The 22,947-nt window shown below is 41.8% G+C and overlaps 2 protein-coding genes across 4 annotated transcripts in view; one reads left to right on the top strand and one right to left on the bottom strand.

Moving 5' to 3' along the window:
- Window positions 1-12,906, top strand: part of PLEKHG7 (pleckstrin homology and RhoGEF domain containing G7) — a 34,576-nt gene extending 21,670 nt beyond the window's left edge. The window contains exons 11-16 of the mRNA XM_033010172.1: window positions 13-128; window positions 920-1,013; window positions 4,334-4,413; window positions 5,772-5,931; window positions 9,750-9,847; window positions 12,519-12,906. Of these exons, the coding sequence (XP_032866063.1) occupies window positions 13-128; window positions 920-1,013; window positions 4,334-4,413; window positions 5,772-5,931; window positions 9,750-9,847; window positions 12,519-12,626 (656 nt within the window). The 3' untranslated portion in view covers window positions 12,627-12,906. The remainder of the gene's footprint in view (window positions 1-12; window positions 129-919; window positions 1,014-4,333; window positions 4,414-5,771; window positions 5,932-9,749; window positions 9,848-12,518) is intronic.
- A 3,084-nt stretch (window positions 12,907-15,990) lies between these two features.
- Window positions 15,991-22,947, bottom strand: part of EEA1 (early endosome antigen 1) — a 76,128-nt gene continuing 69,171 nt past the window's right edge. For all 3 annotated transcript variants that reach the window (XM_042792243.1, XM_042792244.1, XM_042792245.1), the window contains one exon: window positions 15,991-22,145. In XM_042792243.1, the coding sequence (XP_042648177.1) occupies window positions 22,023-22,145 (123 nt within the window). In that variant the 3' untranslated portion in view covers window positions 15,991-22,022. The remainder of the gene's footprint in view (window positions 22,146-22,947) is intronic.

Below are 22,947 nucleotides of genomic sequence, written 5' to 3'. Positions count from 1 at the left end.
CACATATTTCAGGGGATCTGGAAGGTAAAGTCAAGTGGTTGGACAACTTTCAGAAGTTCAGGCAGCTGCAGGAGGTCATAATTTGGCCTCAGGTCTGGGATCGTGACAAGAGATTCTTTGTCCCAGAGGTAAGCAGTTTTTTAAAGGTCATTTTTACTTGAGAAAGGTTTAGTTTCTATCTGTCTTTATAGCACGGTCTATGGTTGGCTGGTTGTCTATATTCTAGTTACTGGGGACGGCTGTGCTCTAACAGGAGCAGCTGCAGCCTGAGCACTGCAAACACCGCCGCTGAACACGCAGGCGGTGCACAGTGCCTCGGGTGGCAGCACGGGTTGCTCCCAGCTAGCATCCAGGAGACCATGATGGTATGATCTAGGAGGACTCTCCTGTGTTTGCTTTTAGGGAGCAGAATGAAATAGGATACCTGTAAGTATTACTGCCTTTTCATAAAGGATATGAAGTAGAAATTATTTGCCTCTCTTGCTCCTCAAGCTGAGCCAAAGAAATTTCTATTTACAATTAAAAAGCATTACAAAAACTTACACAGCATACCTGGGAACATGTACACTTTTCTGCTGTGGTTACCCCCTTATCCCTGCAGACAGACTTGAAGAATCATTATGATAACGTCATCAAGTGGGTCTCACCTCAAGGACTATGTCTGTTCACATGCAGGACTACAAAAACCATTAAACTCCCTCCAGAAAAGAAAAACCCAGCTTAAGATTTCAAAAGCTTAACACATTTAAGCAATAGCACCACTGAAGAGACACAGCCATGATCAGTTATTAGCTGTGTGATGTATCTAGCCTGAGATTAAAGCATATGTGTGCTCAGTTTAACCACTGGTTGCCCCTCAGTTCATCATCAGATATGCAAGATTCTCCATTCTCTCTCTCTCTCTCTTTTTTGGGTGAAGTGTTTGAAGCAAGGCTTAAGAGAAAACAGCAGTGAAAACATTTTGTCTTCAGCAAACAGACTTCTCCTTCATGAAGGGAGACTAACACTAGCAGGTAATGTCCCTAAATGTCCTGATATCAGAATTTAGCTTAACAGATTCATATTTTGTCATGGCAGGTCTAGAATGAACCTCTGCAACTGTATTTGGGCCGGTGTGGGAAAGAAATAGCAAATGTACAGCTTGGCAGAGAGAAACTGAGAAACAGCTAAACTGCCAAAGTGGTGATTAATCTGCACGATTATTTATTGTCACATCTGGATATTCAGTCTGCCAGGTGCTGAAGAAATCAGCCTGGCTGGCCAACCTCTGCCACTCAAAGGCAGTGTTTTACTGTCACATTCAAGAACATGGCAATAGGAAATCAGGAAGTATAGACAGTCCTATACAAGATGCCCCTCATGCCTGGGGACTGATGTCAACATACCTCAACTCTCTGGCATGATATCCACTATGTGATTCATTGAAATTTACTGAAAAGTCCAGAGGTTTTTCCTATTTTTATTTCATACTTCATCTCTTTTAAGACTGCTGTTTTGATAGATACCTTGGAACGAGGTGTTATCCTGTCGCATGGCTGTCCTTTTATGAACAGAGCACTCGTACAACATGCCATTAACTCCACAGGTAGCACAGTGGTCCCACGCGAGCATGTTGATTTCTACAACACTGCTCACAGCTGTCTATCACCCTGGCAGAGCAGAGACTCACGTCTGCAGACACACGGGCAGCTTTTTGTAGCAGTGCACAGGTTTCTTGCTGGGGAGCTGATGAAGAATCTCTACCTGTGCAGAAGACGATTTTCTCCTTGCATGAGCAAGAAGCAGAGACTGGGCAGTTTGGAAAAGACAATTATCTGAAAGGATGCTGGAAGCTGCAATGCCACGGTGACTGCAGGGCTGTAGCAGTGGTTTGATGGAAACGAGCAAAGCCCATATCTTACATTTGCTTCACCACCTCCTCAGGAGCAGAGGTGAAGAGAATAAACACACAACACTGTGTCTCCCACAATTATTTTTGCTGTTATAAGGGGAGCAGCAAAAGGGACACAGTCCATTTTTCAGTGTTTTTGTTTTCCTCCCCACATGAGAAGAATTACAGTAGCAAAGGAGAAGGCACAACATCAGGGACATGGAGAACAGAGAAAAAGGTTGCTGCTGAGGAGAAAGCAGAGGAGAAAGAAAGCAAGGCACTGAGTCCTCTCCTGCCAATGCTTCCCTCTGCACTCATTGCTCTCTTGATGAGACATCAGGCCCCCCTGCAGGAGGTAAGGGTAGCCATCAGGTGTCCACAGTTCTTTCTGCAATATGTAATTAGAAAACAGAGAAGGAGGTATGAGCATAACTTTTACCCACCAAGACAGCCAGCTGCCTTCAATCTGCAATATAAAAGTGCCTGGCATTTGGCCACCTGTCTGAATGAAAGATCTTTCAAGACAAAAATGGGATCACAAATCAAATATAATGCCTCACAACAGAAAGAAGCATGTCCTGAAATCACCACTCTGAACACTCACACAAATTTGGAGTTAGTTTGAATGAAATTGAAATCACTGAGACCACAGTTGCATGATTTTTTTGTAATCCTGTAATTGAGAATAGGATTAGATGAGAGAAGTGAGTTTGTTAAGATATAGAAAGAGAAGGCTCAGGGAAAGACATTACCGTTGTCTTCAACGGCCCAATGGCTGATTTAAGGCAGATGGAGCTAAAGGCATCTTGGAGATGCACAGAAAAAGTATGAGACATAACAATGCAAGTTACAGCATGGGGTATTCCCCCATTAGATATTTGGAAAACACTTCTGAGCAAGTAAGGTGGTCAAATATTGGTACAGGGGACCAGAAATGTTTCAGAGTGTCCTTTATTGAACATATCCAAAACTTGACTGAACTACTTTGGCCTGCATGGAGCAGTGGGTTGGATCTCCAGAGGTTCCTTCCAACTGATGTAATTCGAGGACTCTCTGTGAACACAGTGTAAATCAAAGAAATGGAAAAGTTCGTCCACAGCAGTAGATAATGTTTACAACAAATAATTCTTTCCTGTGTAACAGCCACAAAATCCTACTGTTGTACAAGAGAAGCTGTGGAGAGCCCTCTACAAAGTTTCTGACTTCATAGAAACTTACAGAAGTGTAATATTTATAAGATGTCTAATATACATTAACTTGATGGTTTGTAGTCTTCTGAATCTGCAGTGTCACGTAAGAAGGCCCTCATGGTAGGTTCCTTCATTCTCCGTGCAGCCAGCTGATCCATGACCTAGTTAGAATTTTAACATTCAGTAGTTATTAATGTTGCATAAAGCGACATTGGTCAGACAAGAAGTTTTCAAGCCAAACACTTCAGAACTAAACACCCAAGAAAGCATTTTAGGATCATGCAAGGTTGCCTGGAAATAATAGCTCTGACCAACCCATCTGCTGTGAAGAGCAGCTGGGCACTTCATGCCCAGAGAAGCCCTATTAGTACAGAGTAGCCAGAGGACAAATTATAAAGGATAAAGCCTGCAGCAGAGAAAGGAGGTGATTCTGGAAGTGAAATAGAACAAGTTGGGGCCAAAAAGAGAAATGAAAGAAATATTCATGGAAAGAGGTAGAAGGAGCCATAAACAAGGAAGAGGTCAAAGGACCAGACTCTGCAAATCCAGTAGAGAGTCCAGGTTTCCTGTAGGAAGTTGCTTAGAAGTTTACTCTTGCTTTTGTTAAATTGCTCCCTAATATTTATTATAATAATACCTGAGTTTTCAACATGGCTTGGAGATCAACCTGAAAGACTTTGAAGCATTCTCACGGACATCTGTTGTTATATTCCTCCTATCTTCATGACCTCTAAGCTAGGAAGAAAAGATAAACCGACACTGTTTTCTGTAGTTTTTGAATGGCTTTTGTGATGTTATCAATTAACATCTCGTTGCTATAAAAGCCTGTGAAGAGGGAAGCATACCAATATCTAAATGTACCAGGAAAAGGTGGCACTTCCCTATTTCTTTATCTCCTCCATTTTCAGAAGGTTCACTGTTTACCAGGTAGGATTTTCTAATTTATACCATGCTGATTGTTGTATTTGTAGGTACTCCAGGTGATCCAGATGACTTTTTCTGACAGGCAAGTAGCTGTTTTTTCATAAAGAGGTAGCTGTTACAAGGTACAAGTATTAGTAGCCAAAATCATCAAGAGACACGTGATTTTTTTAAGTACTACATTTGAGAGTGAAGACTAGGGGATGATTAGTTATGTACTCTGTTGGAAACCATGCTTCTTGTTAAAAGCATTTTGTAAGATGCAGTGATTCATAGATGTGCCTCATCTTGGAAGTAGCAATTCCTTAAAATAATCACATCATCAAACTGATTTTTTTGTTTTCCTCCTCAGAAAGCACAAGACTCCTTGACGTCTACCTCTTCTTATTCGATGATTTCCTATTAATTACCAAAATTAAACGTAATAAAAAGGTAATAATGGATAGAGATATATATGGTTGCTATTATGTTTTTCAGCTTGGTAAATATTGAAAATTGAAGGATAAAAATACAAGATGATTAACCAGAATGAAGGATGGGTGATGCTTGCTTACGCTTATAGCAAACTATAACTGATTCAAAATCCTGCTTTTAGGCTCAGTATGTTACAAGAATAATATGATAGGCAGAATTTACATTACAAGACCTTAATATTTCCCTGTTATTTTTCTGGTGTGCTGGATTCCTAAAGCTCAGAAAAGTTTCAAGAATGTAAGAAGTTTTCTAATGCTCCCCTCACGATTTAGTCCAGCAACCTGAGATTTTTGTCAGTGAGATATCAAAACTGTTGGCAAGAGGTTAAAAAAAAAAAAAAAAAACCAAAAAAAAAAAAAACAAACAAACGAAAAAAAAAACAGGAAAATTCTAAAATAGATGGAAGGTTGGCATTTTTCTCAGTTCCAACACAGCCTGTTGTATGTATCCTCTCTTTGCCTTGATTTCCCCTACTTTAAAATGGAGATTTAATGACTATTCTTAAGAACATTTTTATTGATGAATGATGGTATAGACAGAGTCCTATAGATTATAAATATTTGTATTTAGCTACCAAGAAAAGGCACTGGATGACCTGAAATTCCTCAAGCTTCAGTGTAGTAGTACATCTAGCTAATTAAGTTTATGAAGATGCTGTAAATTAAGGCTAAGCAGACCTGGGCTAAATCTCAATAAGTTTGTGTCTGATTTAAAGACCTTTTCATTTTATTTTTTTTTTTTAAAAGAAGCACTTGTTCTGCCTTTGTAAGATAGAGAAGGCGTGCAGTGAGAGATGATTGAACAGTAACACCATCCCATAGCATGGCAGGGAATGCAGGGAGCAGGAATTCAAGGGGCCTGGTGCCCACAGGCAAATATTTCTGAGGGTTGCTTCACATACGTGTGTTGGTGATCCTTCTGTGAGGGGCTGCGACCTGTCTGGAGCCCAGCCACTGTGTGTTCTGCAAGTATGCAAGGGGAGATTGGAAAACACATTTCCAAGAAATGGAGAAAAAAGAACTGTTATTAAAAGAAGGGGGGAGGAGAGGGGAAAAAAAAAAGACCTTTGAACACCTTTGTCTAAGTGTTTTCTGCCTGGGGACTTGCATTGTGTTTCTATTGTGGTTTTTTAGTACTAGATGTGACCTCACAGGAGAACTCCATGTACCAATGAGTTTTTCTGAGGATCCTCGGGCAAATAAGCTGTCTGAGTACCTTTGATAAGATAAAACACATCATTTAGGGCTGTTCAGTGCCTACACTTCACAAGCAGATGGCAGACAACCAGCTAACCAACTTCAATGTTCTATTCCCAGAAACACGGGGGCTCAGACACCGGCTTAATGCCTGTCTGTCCTTCCCTCGCTCCTGAGCTGCAGTCCTTCATGAGAGAGGGTGGGTTTTGCACAGTCCTAGACCAGCCCATCCCGCTGGACAGACTGATACTGAAAAACGTTGACCCCGTCCACATTACAGGTATGTGCCCACATGCATTTGAACATCTTCATAAAGACCACCTCAGCACATCGCGTACGCGGCAGTGTAAGGGTAAGACGCTGTTTGCCCACAAACCCCGGTGCCTCAGCACTCCTTGGCTTCACAGCTCTGCTCTGACTGCGAGACATGACCTGGTGATGCAGACATTACACCCCACGTCCCCCTGCCTCTAGCAATGACTTTCATGCATGCACCAATGACTGTTAGATATCATCCACTCCCCCCAGAGGAGGTATGAAGACTCCCATGACTTCTTTCTCATGAACCAAATATTTCCTTGCCCTAACCATCCGAAAACACTCTGTCAAACCCTGGGCCTCCTTCCCAATTCAGTAGTCGTTATGCAGCATTTTTTCAGTTGTCCCACTGCCCAACACCCCAGCGCACCGCTCTCCTGGGTGTCCCCACGTGTGCGCAGCAGCAATTTTCAAGGAGGCTGAAGAGATTTACCTCCTGCTGCTGCTCCTCCTACTCACCTCCTCACCAGCAACTGAGAGGATGGAAATCACTCACCACATATCAAAGCTTCCTTGCTCACAGACATCCAAACACATTGCCCGGGGAAACTGCCCCAATAACATCTAATGCTGTGTCCTTGGGTGAGGAAGGGAGGAGAACTGACCTACACAGAGAGTGACCAACCTTAGCCTACCAAAACAATGTCCCTAGAGTCACCAAATCAGAGCTTGGGTGAGGAAGGAGGCATGAAAAATCAGGCCTCGTCTTGGTCTGAGCCAAGGTTCTCACACACCTCAGTCTAACACTGCCCAGATCCTAGGAGCCTCCTTTATCAAAGAGAAATAAGAGAAATGCAAATCTCCAGGCTCAAGGCCCCATCAACCATCCTAATCCTAAAGACTGGGAAGAAAAGCTCAGGGAGCTAGAGTGCTCTGTAGGAAATCAATAGATAGGGACAATAAACCCAGAGCCTGTAAAACTGATGATAACTTTGAAATATATTCGCCCAGAATAATTAGCATTCAGCATCAATGCTGATAGGAAATAAAGATAAGTAATAAAAGGCAAATTACTAAAGCTGAGATAAGGGGATGAATACAGAGAAAAATAACCTTTCTGTAAATGTGCTCCAGGCACTGTCTGCCTGACAAGTCTCCTTACCAACGCAGCAGAAATGAAGTAAACCAGTGGCCTCCTGCAGGGTGGAGGGGAGGGCAGCCCCACATCCCTGCCTAAACCCAGACTAGGTGCAAGGCTGTCAGCATCTGGGTGCTGGAGAGGGCAATGCAGCCACCCTCTGGTTTGCACAAACAAGATTGGACATAGAAACAGTAACGGAGATGGGAATAAGATTTTTGGATTTTTTTCCCAAGCCAGCATTTCCTACAGTCAGAGATTTCTAACCAAGGTCCTTCTATTTCCACAGTCCATCTGCAACGAGTAGAATTAAGTTACCTGCTGCAAGGCTCTGGCCACTGGTCATGGCTCTTCCCTGCGCTCTGGCCTTCGTTGCCTGACATCTCTCCCATATATTCCTACCAGCTCTATTACATCTGTTGCTGATGGCAGTTTCTGTTCCTCATCTGTAGTTTTGTAACACCTTGGAAGCCCCATCCTAGTACAGGAACCCTTGGAGTAGGGTACAATAAAAATAGTGAGAAAAATTACTGTAGGGAGCTTGCAGTTCAGGTTTCCACCATTTTGTGTAAAACAACAAGCAAAGCTTTCAGTGCCAATGGAAAATGGCCCCTTGCAGGGAAAAAAAAAAAAAAAAAAAGATTAAATATTGCCAGGAATGTGTGACCTTGGGGAATGCTGCCAATTTATTTGCAGTCTCAAGGAGACTTTTACTATTGGTGGCAGTAAAAGATTAGTTACCATGTTCTCCAAAAGGGCATGTGAGTTTTAGTGATCCATCACATGTAATCAAAAATAAAACCCTGATTTTTGATCTAACAAGTACTTTTGAATCCATTAGTTTGCTGAGGGTTGATCTCACTTTGGAAGAAAATGTACCTCAATACAAGGACTAGGAAAAAAAAAAAAAAATCTATCTATATATATATGTTTTGCAATATCATAGAAATACCCATTTGGCACCAGACAGGAAGATGATAATTATGCAGGATATTTCTAGCTCAAAGCCTGTCATGTATCAGTGGAGGCATAAGAGGTACAATGGGGAGCTCACAACACTGGGAAGATACCCCCCAGGGCAGAACTATCTGCAAATGCCAGGACTTTGTACAAGAGATGTAACTTTGCATGTAAGTGTAATAGTAGGAATAAATCTCTGAAGATAGTAAGCAGCAACATACTTTCTGATTAGGAAATTGCTTTCCTTTTAACATTCTGCTCTGGATTTAATCTTTGCAATTGCTTATTATTGCTCCACTAATAACACTTTACACAAAGTTTGGAGGAGACAGACCTACTGGTATGTCACAGTATCAAAGACTGGTAATCGTTGCAGTTGCAGAATTTCTTTTAGAAAACATTACTGAGAGCCTGATGCAAAGCACTGCCCAGAAAATTCACTTTTAGGCCTGCAAAGTTGTATTTCCCACTGACCACAGAAAGACAGAAGGCATAAGTTCTGAAACACATCCCCTCTGCTGCTGCAAATTTCCACTGATTTGTCACAGTAATTTAACCAGTCTGTGCTCCACTTTCCTCTTCTGTAAAACTAGAATTATAGGACATCTTATCTTCCATAAATATTTTGAAGTCTGACTGTAAAGCACTTGGAAATGCTTGGACAAGAAGCATTACACAGCAGCAAGGTATTTTACATAGCACAAAGCTTCAGAGGAAACTATATATGATCTAGATGAGGCCATCAAAAACGTACGTCACTGTAGCAGACTCAGAAAAATACTGCCTTCTCTTGGCAGCTCTAGACCCACGCTCTCCCTGGGCCGCGTGGGTTGAGGAGCAGGGCTCTGCTTAGGGCCACCACTCGCACGGAGGAAACCCCGCACCTCACTCGCTGTTGCTTCATTTACAGCAACGTCAACTCCAGCTAAAAAAAAAATCAATGCCACGTGAGTCCAGTCTGTTGTAACAGGTTGCTGTGCCCTGCTCCCTGATACTACCAGCCCACCCAAGCACACTTGCTGTCTGCCACAGGACTTTGGCCACCTGAAGATGCTTCCCCCTCCTCTTCCCCCAAATCCACCCCTTCACTCTGGACATGCGGCGTTGGTGCCGATTTGTCCCCTTGCAGGGAAACCTGCTACACGATGCTCAGAGTCATCTTTGAGACCCCAGGGTCGCTCCTTGCGCTGATTAACTCCTCCTGCAGAAGTCTGGCAGGCACTGGAGCGCTGCTGGGCCCCGCAAGACGCAGCTGCCGGCAGCCGGCCGGGGCCACCCCGGGCAGCAGCACCGGCCCACGCCCACGCCCTGGGGAGAGCCCAAACCCACCATCAGCCTGAGAGCAGCCACTTCCCTATGTGGCGGCCGTTGTACGGACCTGCTTGAAATAAAAGAAAATAAAAATGGGGCCTTTCATTTTTTGATATTTGGGGGTTTTTTTCTAACTTCAGTTATGATTTAGTCCACTTTGAATGGAAACTTCTCTAAATGACCCTCAGCAAGACTCAAAAGCACCTTAGGTGCAGAATAATAATTAAAAATAAAAAAATACAAGCAAAATTAGCTTTTTGAAATAGCAAAGCTTCCCAGGCAACAAAAACCTAACCCTATCAGTGTGCATTTTCTTATTAAGAATCAGAAAAAAATATTATATATATAATTTCTTCAATCATAATGTGATATGTCATTGGACTAACAGCTGCATGCGAGAATTTATATTGCTTCTTTATATTTTTCCACAGTCTTCAGCCTGCGAAATGCTTTCCTAATACAGCATGAAAATAGGTATCGTCAGTGCATAGCAGTCTTCTTGCTACAAGCTCAGACAGAGACTGCCAAGGTAAGTAGCAAGTAGCACACTTCTTTTTTTGCTCTCTAATTACACAACTAAGCTTTCCATAAAGGATGATCACAGCCTAAAAGCAGCCATACTGTGATAAGGTTCTATTATAGTTGTGACATTTGACCAAAACAAAACACCACCACAGTGCTCTGGCTCACATATTTTTACAGACTTTTTGCTGTTGAACATGTACCCATTTTATATCAGGGTTGTTAGCAGGTCATATTCTTGCTGAAAAACATTGTAATTTCTGATTGCTAAAAAAAAAATATCCATTTCTTGTGTCACAGAAATGAAGATGGTCAGTCCCTTCAGAGAAGTCAACACCAAAACACTCTCCCCACACCCAACACATATGCAGTAGTACTCAGATCAGAAAACTGTATCACGTTCATCTATGCACGACACACATCTTGCAATTTCAGACTGAACAGATGGTATGATTAATTCCACTGTTATATAAATTTACCCCTCGTTTTCACACCACATCACATTTCTAGTAACAGCACTGTATGGAACATCTGAAAGCATGGTAGGCACCTCACAGAGTATGTTTTTTTTCTCCTGTAAGTTGAGTCTCATTCTCTAATACCTAATGCACACAAATTTGACCACCACCAATACTAATTCTTAAAAGTAAATTGAAGTAGATAAACTTTTCCAGGGAAAAGCAGTGAGTGAATTCTTTCCATTTCCAAGTCACTGTTTGTAACTTGGAATAGGTATTTACTATAGGTATCTAATCAAGAAGGCACTACCTCCTCCCGTTATTAAAATATTATATTTCTCTTCCAAAGCTGCCTTCACATTAGGTAACTACCATCTTCTCAATGTCTCCTAAGTCCAATCTATCGAAGGAGAAAACCCTGCAGTGAAAGGTTCTTTCCACTTGGATGTGGTGGCATCACCACAGTTTGTTGACTTTGGGCGCTCTGAGCCCTGGGAAAGGTAGACTTTCCAGCAGCAGCTGAACGACCCACCTTATTTCAGCTCCCAAGATGCCAAATCTCAGTATGATCAATACATTTTTAAAAGAAAGTTTGCTAGTCAAGATGAGCTCACGGGTTTAGCTGATATGATTCTGCAAGGCAGAAAGGAAGATGATCTGGATAACATTGATACTGGTGAGGACTGTCAGTCTAGGGCCTAGAGCTAGCTAAGCTGTATCAAAATGGAGACAGCAAACTGAACGACAACGTATGTGCCATGTTCCCTTTGACTCATCCCAAGCAGAGGGCTGTTACCTTGCGAGCTGCCCCTTAGATCTCCTGACTTTTATGAAGTGCTGGCCTCGGCTCCTGGCTCCCTTGCGAGGCCCAGGCTCGCCCTGCCTGCCCGCCTGCCTTGCGCTGCCTTCTCCGACGGCACGGGGAGCGCACACAAAGCGTCAAGCGTCGGTGCAATGGATCCCTCACCCCATCCCCACCTCTCTCTCAGAGACCCAACACTCAGCGGGCACGTGAAAACACAGACCTGAAACACATCGCTGTTGCTCATCCCACCCATACCGCTGTTCTGCCCTCTGTTCTCTTCCCCCCCCATCCCCTGCTCTCCTCCCCGAGCCTTGAAAAGCCTGGTGACTTAAATCCTGCCTCCTACGGGTCCACTACTGCCTGGCAAACCCCTGTGTAACCACCACCACCCCCCCCTGCGCATCGGACCCTCCTCTGCCAGCAGCTCTCGAGGGACCAGAGCAACCGCCCCTTGCCAAAGCCGGGCTCTGTGCTCTGCCAGGCAGGTGCAGATGCTTCTCATGTCCTCTGCTGAGACTCCTTAGACCTGCTGGTCACCCAATGTATCTCTCCAGCTTTCTATTTTTCAAAGCTATGTCTTTAACTCATTCAGGGTGTAAACACACACAAGAAACAACCAGATGGCTCAATAACAAAATCTATGAATCCCATCATAGCATGAAGCAGAACAGGCTGCCCCTTCTCACACGTTTCTACTCAAAACTCCGTGTCTCTACCTGCGTTACAGCAGGGAGAGCAGCTCCTGACTAGGCAAAATAAAAACCCTGAAATGGGAGAAGCACAGCTAGACCTTAAGCTCATATTGCTGCCAGCTAATTTGTAATGTCTAATCATAGCGATTGGAAGACAACTCAGCTTCTGCGACCCAGACCATCTGGACAAGCACAGAGAGAAGGAAATTACATATTTTAAATCCATCTCTCCATCCATCGCCCACTGCCCTCATACCTGGATGACAGCAGATAGAGCTGAATGCTGTCAGCAAGATGCTAGAAACTGAAATTCATGTAGCAGCACATGACAGATGTCAGAGGGGGACAGAACTTGGGATGCTGATAGCACTGTGGAGGTCTTAATCAGAGGAACAGGAAGCCCAAACTGCAGGGACAGCATTAAACTAATAAATATTACACGAAAACATGCAAATCGCCTGCAGCAAACTTTGGCATTACAAGCAAACAGAGCATTAAAATCCTACCTTCCAACCAAAAAAGGACAGCTTCACTGGAAATCCCATGTGGTGGCCTGAGCAATTGAGAGAGTCTCAGTTCTGGGGCAATTCATGTTCACTTCAGGAATTATGAGCATGTGCCTGAAGAAAGGATAAATAAAACCAAAGGCCCTGGGTGTTCTTGTATCTGAATTACTGGAACTTTTTTTAGATTGTCTTGGTTTATAATTTTTTCTTGTTACAGAAAACATGGATCTCACAGATAGAAACAGCAATTTCCAATTACACCACACAACATGAAACCAAGAAAAGCACTGCTTTCTGCTTCCCAGCTGAATCATCTGAAATTTAATAACGTCAGCACAGCAGCAACAGAGCCAGTGGAAGGCTACTGTGATGATAACACAGTTATTTCTTCCAGCATGCCTTAAGTTTCTGAACCTAAAAGACTTCTAACTAGACTAGACAGAAGTGAGGAGTTCTGACTACAGGCTGTAGGAATAAACTGAAGGGAGGAAAATGAAGCATATAATAAATGTATCACTCTTAGATGCTCCTTTGCTTCAGCTAAGGGAATGCTCTTGCCATCCAAGTAAGCTTTAATACAGCTTGTCACTTCCTAGAAATCAAGACAGGGGGAAAAACTATGTTGGTGAGGAAAACCAGGGAAGTCTAAAAAGGTTATTCCGAGATCATTCAAACTGTATTAATAAATTTCATGAAACTGTGTACCTATAGCTCCTGATAGTTATGTCTCTCCACCTACTAAACTGTAATATCACAAGATGGTTTTTTGCACTAACATTGAGCTTGTGGAGGCAGGTCAGTAAAAGCTTATATTTTGTTGACTCCCCATTAATTTTTTATTTAAGTTTCTTTGGAAAAGGTCATGATTACATATAACATTCAGTTAAACTAGAGATGCTACAGAATATAGAAAAAGAAAGAACAAAACCACAATGCCCTGCTTTATTGGGAATTTTTTTTAATTGGAGGTTTTTCACCACTTTATTAACAGCAAGTCTATCATTATGCATTGTAGCCTTTGGAGTTCAAGTTTCCTTCACAGACTTGAGTGTTAAACCATTCAATACATCACTGCTATCCCAGATCTGTGGTCCACACAGCTGAAGCATCTCCCTGTTAATCGCTTTATTTTATCCTCTTTTTGAGGTACTAGAAGGCACCCACAGAACAGCCTGAAACTGTTCGCCACAATATTCATGCAGGTTACTACCACAGAGGGAGGGTGCTCTCACCAGGTTAGCCTTGGCTAATCCCCCCAGATTAGCCATAGCCAAGAGAGAAAGGGAGACTTCCCTAGAGCCACTCTAAGTGACACTGTCACTTCTTCCACTTTCTGTCCCCAATCAGCTAGTCTCTCTCAGCAGCAAATTTAGCCCTTAAAATAACCCCTCAGTGTCAGAAATCCCCTCAGGGGAACTGAACAGAGAACGCACATGGATGAGAACTGCGCTGAAGAACGTAGGAGCGCCATGCCAGTTGTTCACATTATTCACAGGGAAATCAGCATTCACTTCACATTCACCTCTGCTCCACAGTCCAATTAGGGACGAGTTCAAGTGTTGCCCCTAAACCCGCTCCTCCCACGACAACATGGTGGTACATTTTATCCACTTGAGCTGGTTCACCTGTACATACAAACTAGAGTCTGGAGGCTGTATATATGTATGTACTTACCTGGTTCAGCATGCCCCAGCTGCCGTACACGTTCCAGCTCTTCCCTCCCCCTGTGCTTGTGATGGGCAAGTTTTTGTCACAGCTTCCTGGGAAAGGAACAGCCACTCAGGCTCCATGCCAAAGGGTGAATGTGTAAGGCGGGAGAGCAGAACAGAGTGGAGACAGCAGATACGCTCCAGGACACCACACAAGCTGCAACCACTTAGCCACAACTTGGTTTACACAGCTGTGCTCAATCTCCCTGATCCCAAGCTCAGCTGGACACTGTGTCACACCCTCCCCCTTCCAACCCTGGTGCCTCACCAGAACCTCACAGTGTCTTGAAACCAGTGCTGATAGGACAAAGATATTTCAAGCCCAGAGAAGTCACACCTGGCAAACTGAACTCTGCACAGTGCGCACTGGCAGAAGTGACAGGGTGTTTTGCATCGCTGTTTTTGCCAAAATGACTTTAAGCCAGGTCTGTTCAGTTTACCAGACAACTAAGTAGTCTCAGGGATTCAGTATTTCCTGGAGGCCGGCACATCTCCAAGGACACCCCAGGGGAAGAAAGTATTCACACACAGGCTGTCTAGGGAGACAAACTCAACAGGCTCTTCTGTGGTTTGGGGAAAAAGACGCCTCAGAAAGCAGTCAAGGCAGAAATTAACTTCCCAACTTGAACTGCCTTTCAGAGACCTCTTCTCTCCATCTTTCTCCACCGCCTACACAGAGGCCCTAGGAAGATCTGCTTCAATAGCTAAACACATTTTTTTATGAATGGCACTCCAGTTCAGCAGTGGCTTTGTTGTGGGACTGATCACACACATATTTATCACCTGGCTTCTCTCTGCAATGCAGCTCCACCCTGAAAGGTTTCCATCTGACAAAGAAGCCCTTCGTTAGTCTAAAGAACCAAAACAAGTGCTACTTCTGAGTATTCCAGCTATGCCAGCTGTCCAGCTGCATTGAACACGATGTCTGAACACAGCCAGCAACAGAAGGACTCCACCTGAACGCAGGATCTCAGCAGCTATCTCAGCAGTTATGGGGAATGGAAAAACTACTCTGAAGTTAATCTGTGAAAAAACAGATTTGAAAAAACAGTCATTATCACTGCCTCCTCAGGAACATGAAAGCTTTTGTTGCAGCTCCCAAAAGTCTAAGAAATTGGAGCATTTAGCTTGTTCTTAGATGTGTGGCTTCCCAACAGTTCATTTGAAAAATTATATATTCCCCATTTCAATGTAGCTTTGCTGTCTGAAATGGAGCAAGGTAGTTTCGAATGACAGAACTAGTCTATTAGAAAGGTCTAATTTATTTTTTTTATTCTCATTAACCATTCCTTTAACAGGTTAGAAAACAAAAATGACATTTCAATAACATTTCATCATGGTTTATACAGAACCATTTAATGCATGGTGTCATCTTCTCATCCAAATCCACAGCCACCTTCCAAATCGCAGAGTTTAGGAATTACAGTGCACGCTGGACTAAATTCTTGTACAATGTAAGGCACAACTACATGACCACAAGTCGTAAACACAAACACGGAAAATGGAACTTAAGAGAATCAAACTTCAACTAAGAAACAAACAAAACCAAAACACACTCATGCAGAAAAAAAAAAAAAAAAAAAATCTATCTACACCTACCAAGATGGTATGATCCAGTTTAAAAGAAGTACAGTATTCTCTAGGTAAAACTGCAACATAAGGCTAGTATAATACATTATCTCTAAATACTGGGTAAGAACTTAAAACTTCTTCCATTTATATTTTATACAATTATACAGAAATTGCTGTATGTGCTATATTCATATCTGCAATAATAAACTGATGATTAAAATTCAGAAAAGAGGCAAATAAGACAATGTAATTTGTGGCACACATCCATTACAGAATACCATTCATCGAGTTCACATCTTGAGTACTGCAGAAAAAAAGTCTAAATTAATGGTACATTTGGTGAATGAGGTTCTCTATAGTCAAACAACAAAGCTGCATACAAAATTGTTTTTACCCAGCAAACCATGATTATGAAAGCTTGTGGTTATGATTTATTTCCTGTCCAGCAGCTAGAGTTTGCAACATTGAAACTACAGAAGTTAAAAGAATACAAGTTTACAGTAACTTGAAACCACGGGATCCTTTCAAACACATTAAAAAAAAAAAAAGACAACTTTTTTCCTTTTTGGTGATTAACTTTTGCAATTTTGGCATTCACTATAACTTTTACCTACTATGACAGTGAGCAGACCTTATTAAACTTACCTAATGTTTGAATTTCACGCTGAGAGGTAGTTTAAATGAAATCTTATGTAACGGCATCAAATGGTGGGGTTTGATTTTTTTTTTGTGATTTTTTTTTTTTATTTTCTTACAAAAGTGACAAATCCTATACAAGCAGCATTTTGGACACATTACTACAAAAAGTTCTGGTATTTGCTAACCCAGCAAGACATTCTTTCAAACATCCATTTTGTGCCAGGAATCAAACTTTAGCATGATACAACGAAGGACTTTGCCATAAAGCCAACAGCAGGAGCCTGGACCAGCCAGCACTGGCCTGTTGACATATCATGATGAACACTCTTTTCCAGCCCTCTCTATCCAAAAGAGGCAGGAAATACAGACGAATTTGGTTTTAGTTTAGGTCACAGGGGGAAGAAATATTGGAAAACATGCCTGCCAGGCTTCTGCTTTCATAGTAACGTTGATCCAAAAGGGTTATCAGGGCTTCAGTTATCTTCAAATGAGCAGATAATCCTGCATCTGCTGCACAGTGAGTGCATAGTATGTGGTGAGCTACAGACAAAAGGCAGAGTTTATTACATCAACTAGTACCTATCCTCCTCATTATTGTGATCTTAAACGGCATCTAATGTTCCCTCTAAAGATGCAAACCTCTTTATTCAGTGCCCCTTACAATAACAAAAAAAAAAAAAAAAAATACCCCCAAAATGGAGTTTCTGTGATGGGACTTTACTATCCAATTATTGCTGTTTTTCAAAAGTACACCATTTAGTGCTTTTGGAGTGGGTGTGGTTGGACAATAATTTTAAACTTATCCTAGAAGGGATAATGAGGTCAAGAATTCAAAAATTAAGAATGGACAACTGGCAAGACCCTTGAAAATACATACAATTCACTTTTTTTTCATTTTATAATCTTAAAATGAAGCTCTACAAAGACAACGTGTGTGTGACTACATGGTTTTTGTTGTTACACGAGCTGTCAGATGATCGCATTTTTGGTACAATGGAATTACGAGTGCAATTTTCCTTACATAGCAAGGGGCCAAATGTAATACAGTGAAAAGTCTAGCTGAAGATAAACCTTCTGTCCATTGATTACTGCTAATACACACAATACAAGTTACGCCATTTCACTTCCTGTAATTATATTCAGTTAGACAGCAAAAAGTGCATAGTGCAAATGACAGTGTCGTTTCCTAGTCCTCCAAGAATATCAAAGTGTGGGGGGGTGGTACTTGGAGGAGTAAGTAACCAGTTCCAACATACTCAAACCATGGTATCATTCTTCTTGGCATAGTTTATATTCTGTTTGAACTTAAGCTCCAGCAGTTTTTTGTCTGCCACTGAGTACTAGTCATAAATTTTTTAAGTTTTGCAACAAGCATTCATTCCCACTTCACATTTAACAATCCAGAAAAGTACTTGAGATTTCCAGGTCCCTTCTTTAGGAATGTCACTTTTCTTACATCTAGCATGAGAGACTCAATTGTTCTTGCTAATGTAAAACAAACACAGCAAGGTTACTTCATGCTTCTGCTCCCAAGTCCCTTCTTGCTTCACCAAGAAAGCTTCTCCAGTGAGGATTCACAAATTATCCTAATCATCCCAACACCAACAAAAATAGTTATTCGTTGTTCTTGTGTACCTAGCACTCCACACTCCATGGCAACTTGGTTACTTGACACCTTCCAAAAACAGAGGAAAAAACCCACACTGCACCATAGAGCCTCAGACTCTTGTGCCAGACAGTGAAGCCAGCTGAAAAATGAGATCCCTCTAAGCCTCTTGCCTCTGTTGGAAGCTGCAGCAGAAAATTCCTTTTGTCTCTTCATCTACAGAGAGTAACTTTTCCTACTGTGACTCATTAATTTTATCCTCTTTGTTCAACCTTTGCAGAAAGGGGAAGGAGGGGAAGGTTACTAGAGGGAAGGAACACATGGGGAGAAGAAATAAGTAACAGTGAAGCACAGCCAGCTAAGATCAAAAGCCTGCTGCTGACCTCTGCAACACTACCTGCTTCCAGAGAGGTTGCAGGACAGAAGTATGAAATATGCATTGCTGACATGAGGCTGGAGTAGAACAGTAGGATTTGGCATTTTGGAGGCAACAACACAAGGGACTGTGGCTCTTGGACTGGGAAGAGAGGTGATGTCTCCAGGAAGTTCAAGAACCTCTCCCCACCCTTAACAAGACTATCCTTTACATGTTTCCAAGTGCCTCCATAGCTTGTCTCAGCCCGCAGAGCAGCTGGTCCCTCATATTCTGCTCCCCCAGCAATTCTGACTGTGGATGGAGTGTCCTGCAGAGAGGACAGTTTCAGGAACAAGCCCCACACTTGACAGTCCCATTGCTGATGTCATGGCAATGGCTAGCAATCCAAGGCAGCTTCAGGATCCCACACACCTGACTAGTTCAAGCGCTGGTTTTACCATTATTTCCACCTCTCGCTCTACAATGGCCTCTCTTCAGTGAATCAGAGCAATCTGGTTCTTGCTAGAGGCCATTAAAACACATCACTGTGCATCCTCCAGTTCCAAAGCTCTTCTGACATTTTATCAGTTTTTCCCTCTGTTCCTGTGGTTGCAGTCTGAAAAATCAGTGCATTAAACTATTCTGTGTGGAATCTTTTAACTCAACACAGCAGAAGCTACCAGGCTTTTTACTAGATTTTCCTATTACTTATATTTTAAAGCAGTGCAACAGAAAACCCACATTTCTACCGAAACATGCCCATCAAAATAGTCAGACTCTTCAAGCAGATTTATAAATCAAAGCTTTTCACCTTCCAGTTTCCCTTATGTGACTCACAGGTCATTTTACTGAGCTTGAGCACAACTTCCATCCTGGCACTGAGGCCAAGAACATTGCAGGGTCTAGTATACCATCAACTTGTCAAAAAACATGGACCAGCACTGAGAATCATAAGCACAAAAGAAAGAGCATAAGATTTAGCTATGGAGTCATAAATTTTCTCCAGTGAAAAGCAGCCGAAATCTTACTGCTGCAGACTCAAAGCTCAAGCATGAAAGCTTCTACCTCATCACCGTTCCTCCAGATTTTAACAATCCCTTTTTACAAATATGTATTTGAAAAGCATTTCCATCCCCTCGAAAAAGTTGGTCATATTAACTGGTTAGCAAAAAGCAACCTTCAGAAATTGAGCTGGTTTTGCCCCTGAAGCTGAGAAGCTCCAGACCAAGGTCTGCTCTCAAGATCAACCAACCACACTGCTTCAGCAGACAGCTGAGTGAGGTGATTTTGCTTGTCTTTACACAAAGGCATCCCAAAAGTCTGAATTAAGAACTCTACTAGAGCTTCTACCACTCCACTTTACTGCAGAGCTCTCTCCTCAGTTTTCACACATTCCCATTCAAAAGCAAAATGCCTGAACACAAGTGAGTCTTTTAACCATTTTCCTAGCTCCCCTGAAAGATTTCTATATTCTTCTGCCTCATGCATTTTGCCCTTGTGCAGCTGTGGCAAGTTTTTCTCTTCCCTCACAAAATCCATTCTGCTCCACACGGTCGTCCTTCACCCAGAGAGCTGCATGAGGCTCCATGTGTTACACAACAGGGCAGAGCACATCTAGGCTGGTGCATGACTGTCACGTCTTTACTTTTCCCACATTTCTGAAGTCACGTGTCAGACAAAGAAAGGCTCAAAAGCAAACTCTTCAGATTCTCTCAATAAATAAATAATAAGAAAAAAAATTCCCAGAGGCAGAGATTCTGTTTGTATTTTCTATTCAAAAGATTCTTATGCCAAGAGAACAAAAAGAAACAGCAAGTCCAGAGGCTCTGTTCATATGGAATCACTGCAGCATTTGTTTCTTTTGAGCAAGCAACTCTCATGTTCAAACCAGAAAAGCAGGTCAGTATTTCACATAAACCATGGTTGTATCCCAAACCATTTTACAGTGAGGAGAACCAGTTACATAATTCAACTGGCTTTTGAGAAATAAGAATTTAATTTTAAGAAAACTCCTTGAGGAAGACTCCTTGAGGCTGCAAATGTACAACTAGACAGGTAAGCTAAGAAGGGATATGAAACATATAGATCACTACTTCTGGAGAAGAGGAATTAAGTTTTTTCACTTGAGATTTAATCAGGTCTAGACATTTTTCATAAAAGAGATTCTTCTTCATTCACATCCAGAGCTGTCAATAGATAAAAGCAAACGAACCTTCCTAACAATGGCTAAGCTTCCATCACTGTGACAGAGTTTGATTCTTTACCTCAGGCAAGAAGTAGAAGAATCCAGGGCACAGTCCTTTTCTCTGAACAGCTGGCACAATTTTGTAAGACACAGAAGGGTTTGGGGTGTGGGGAATTTATTAGGGTACTTAAGACAAGGGGTCCCTAAATATTGGAAGGAATAACCCCTGCTTGGAAGAAATAACAAGGGTTTGAAATACCAGATACAAAGGGGAGAAAAGTTAGAGACAGGTAGGCAAGAATGAACAGGTGTAAATAAAAATCACATCAAAAAAGAAGTTTGGATCCTACATGAACTGTATAAGAAACCTCTGTTGCAAGCACAGAAATCTGAATAAATATCTAAAGATATATAGGCCTCCTATTTAGAGCTGTTTGGCTTATAACTAAGCCAGTAGCAGGAGAGTCACACCACTGTTGTGAGCAGACTAAATCATATAACTAGCATAACATTTGAGATCCCTTGTTAACAGGGTTCAGATGGAGCAAAGGAAAACAGGTTTGCTAGGTGTAGCAGGAGTTCCCCTTCTTCCACCAAAAGGTGAGGGAAAGGGCAGAAAGAAAGGTCAGATGAACTGCAGCAGTCTCAAAAAATACTTTTTTTCAGTAGGATACCTAGCGTGGAAGGTCGGGATGCCCCTTAGAATCACAAGGGCCTCTCAGGGTTTCCAGAGTATGAGCAGGGGAAGAGATGCACTACAGGCTATTACCAGTATTCTTTGTTTGCTTTTTAAAACCCACATGTGTTTCTGGAGTATTAAAATCCATCCATCAAATATGTAAAAGTGAAATCAAACCATACGGGATGGAATATTGTAATGTATCATGTAATACTCCTACAATGCCAGCTAAACTTTCTTTCATCATTTGTTCACACTTGCTCTCTCAAACACACACACACACACACACGCACGCACAGAGTAATACAATATGTGTAAAGATGTTCCAGCATCCGAGAGCTGTAGTTGGACAAGGACTCGGGTGCTGATACTACAAGTTCTAAGTGGGCAAACAAAACTGAGGTGGAGGCGAGTCCAGCCATTACCCTCACTGTGGAGTTCAAACTTCAGAGAGAAAAGTCCAAGAACCAGAGAGATAGAAAGAAAACAAAATCACAAGGGGTTATCAAGAACATCAGATATGCAATCAAATGCAACAATTAGTTATGCTTTTACAGCAACATTTGATACACAAAATCCTCACAAGTTTTTGCATCTTCCATTTTCTTTGAAGGAAACAAGAATAAACTGCAATATCACATAAACGCTGTTTCTCTTGAACAAAAAAATAAAAGATAAAAAAATACATTGTTACTCCTCTGTTTAAACTTTATTTACAAATAACTGAATATTTCTAATCTAGACATAGAAGCTCTTTCCAGGATAAATGGCAATAAGCTATGGATGATCTGAGCCCATGTCTCACGAAAAATACAATAGTTTTACCTGGTATCAATAAACATTTTAAAATATACTAAATTTTACCAAGTGTTACAATCATTGTCCCAACTGAATAGTAGTCTGAGTGCTGAATGAAGTGCAACAACAGAAATTATAAATTTTAGTGTAATATTTCTTTGTCACTCACGATAGCCAGTTATCCTTGCAAGTCATTAAAGCAAGTATCACAGACTCTGACAGGCTTCTTAGAAGAAGGAGTTAAGGCATTCTTTGCTGAGCACTCGGCACAAAAGATATTTCCACACTGTCTACAGTGATGCTGTGAAAGAGAAAAACCATACATGCTAAACATCAACGACAGGGCAGCGATCACTGATAGAAATCACTACCACATCAAGTCAACTGTCACATTTCAGAAGTTAGTTTGAATTTTTAAATAGTAGTTACATAGCACACAGAAGGGCATAGGATTAAATCCTTTCTAAAGGGTATAGGAGTAGAATATTCAGAAGTGCTTTACTGAGCTGGGAGACTACACCAGTTTCAGAAATTAGCTTGTTAAAGTTAATCCTCCTCTTGAACTTGTTCTAGTCACATAAAACATGTTCTCACTTGCAACTACCTGCTTTCACACTGATAAGCGTCCTTGAATCAAAGGAACCAGCAGCCTTTGTTCAAAGACTACCCAAAGAACATCTCTGAAAAAATGCAGGGCAGGGAGAGCCACCTGAGACCAAGTCAGGAAGCACTGCATAATGAACCTCGTAATTACTTCTCATCTACTTCATTGCCAAGTCACTTGCTGGAGGGACAGTAATCTCTGGATGAAGGGCAGACCCTGTCAATTGAGGGATGCCAACGTCTTACCTGACCACAGCTGTTTATACAAAGAAGGTCTGACTACAGACCTGAAACGCATCCAGTTGCTTCTTCTGTTCCATGTCTAGTTAGTGTTTAGAAATACATAGTCACAAAGCACCAGATGATGTTGATGCCTCATTTTCACATATATCTAATTTCTACAAATTTACAACAAATCCAGTTCAGACTGGTTATAAATAAATTTACTGCAAATACTCTTACAACAGTGTAATTTTGATTGCTCACTTAAGGGACTGAAC

The sequence above is a fragment of the Tyto alba genome, unplaced genomic scaffold (assembly GCF_018691265.1).
Source record: "Tyto alba isolate M040663 unplaced genomic scaffold, T.alba_DEE_v4.0 Super-Scaffold_2, whole genome shotgun sequence".
Classification (NCBI taxonomy): Eukaryota; Metazoa; Chordata; class Aves; order Strigiformes; family Tytonidae; genus Tyto; species Tyto alba.
The sequence above is the reverse complement of the archived record's forward strand: the minus strand, read 5'-3'. Positions and strand labels throughout refer to the sequence as shown.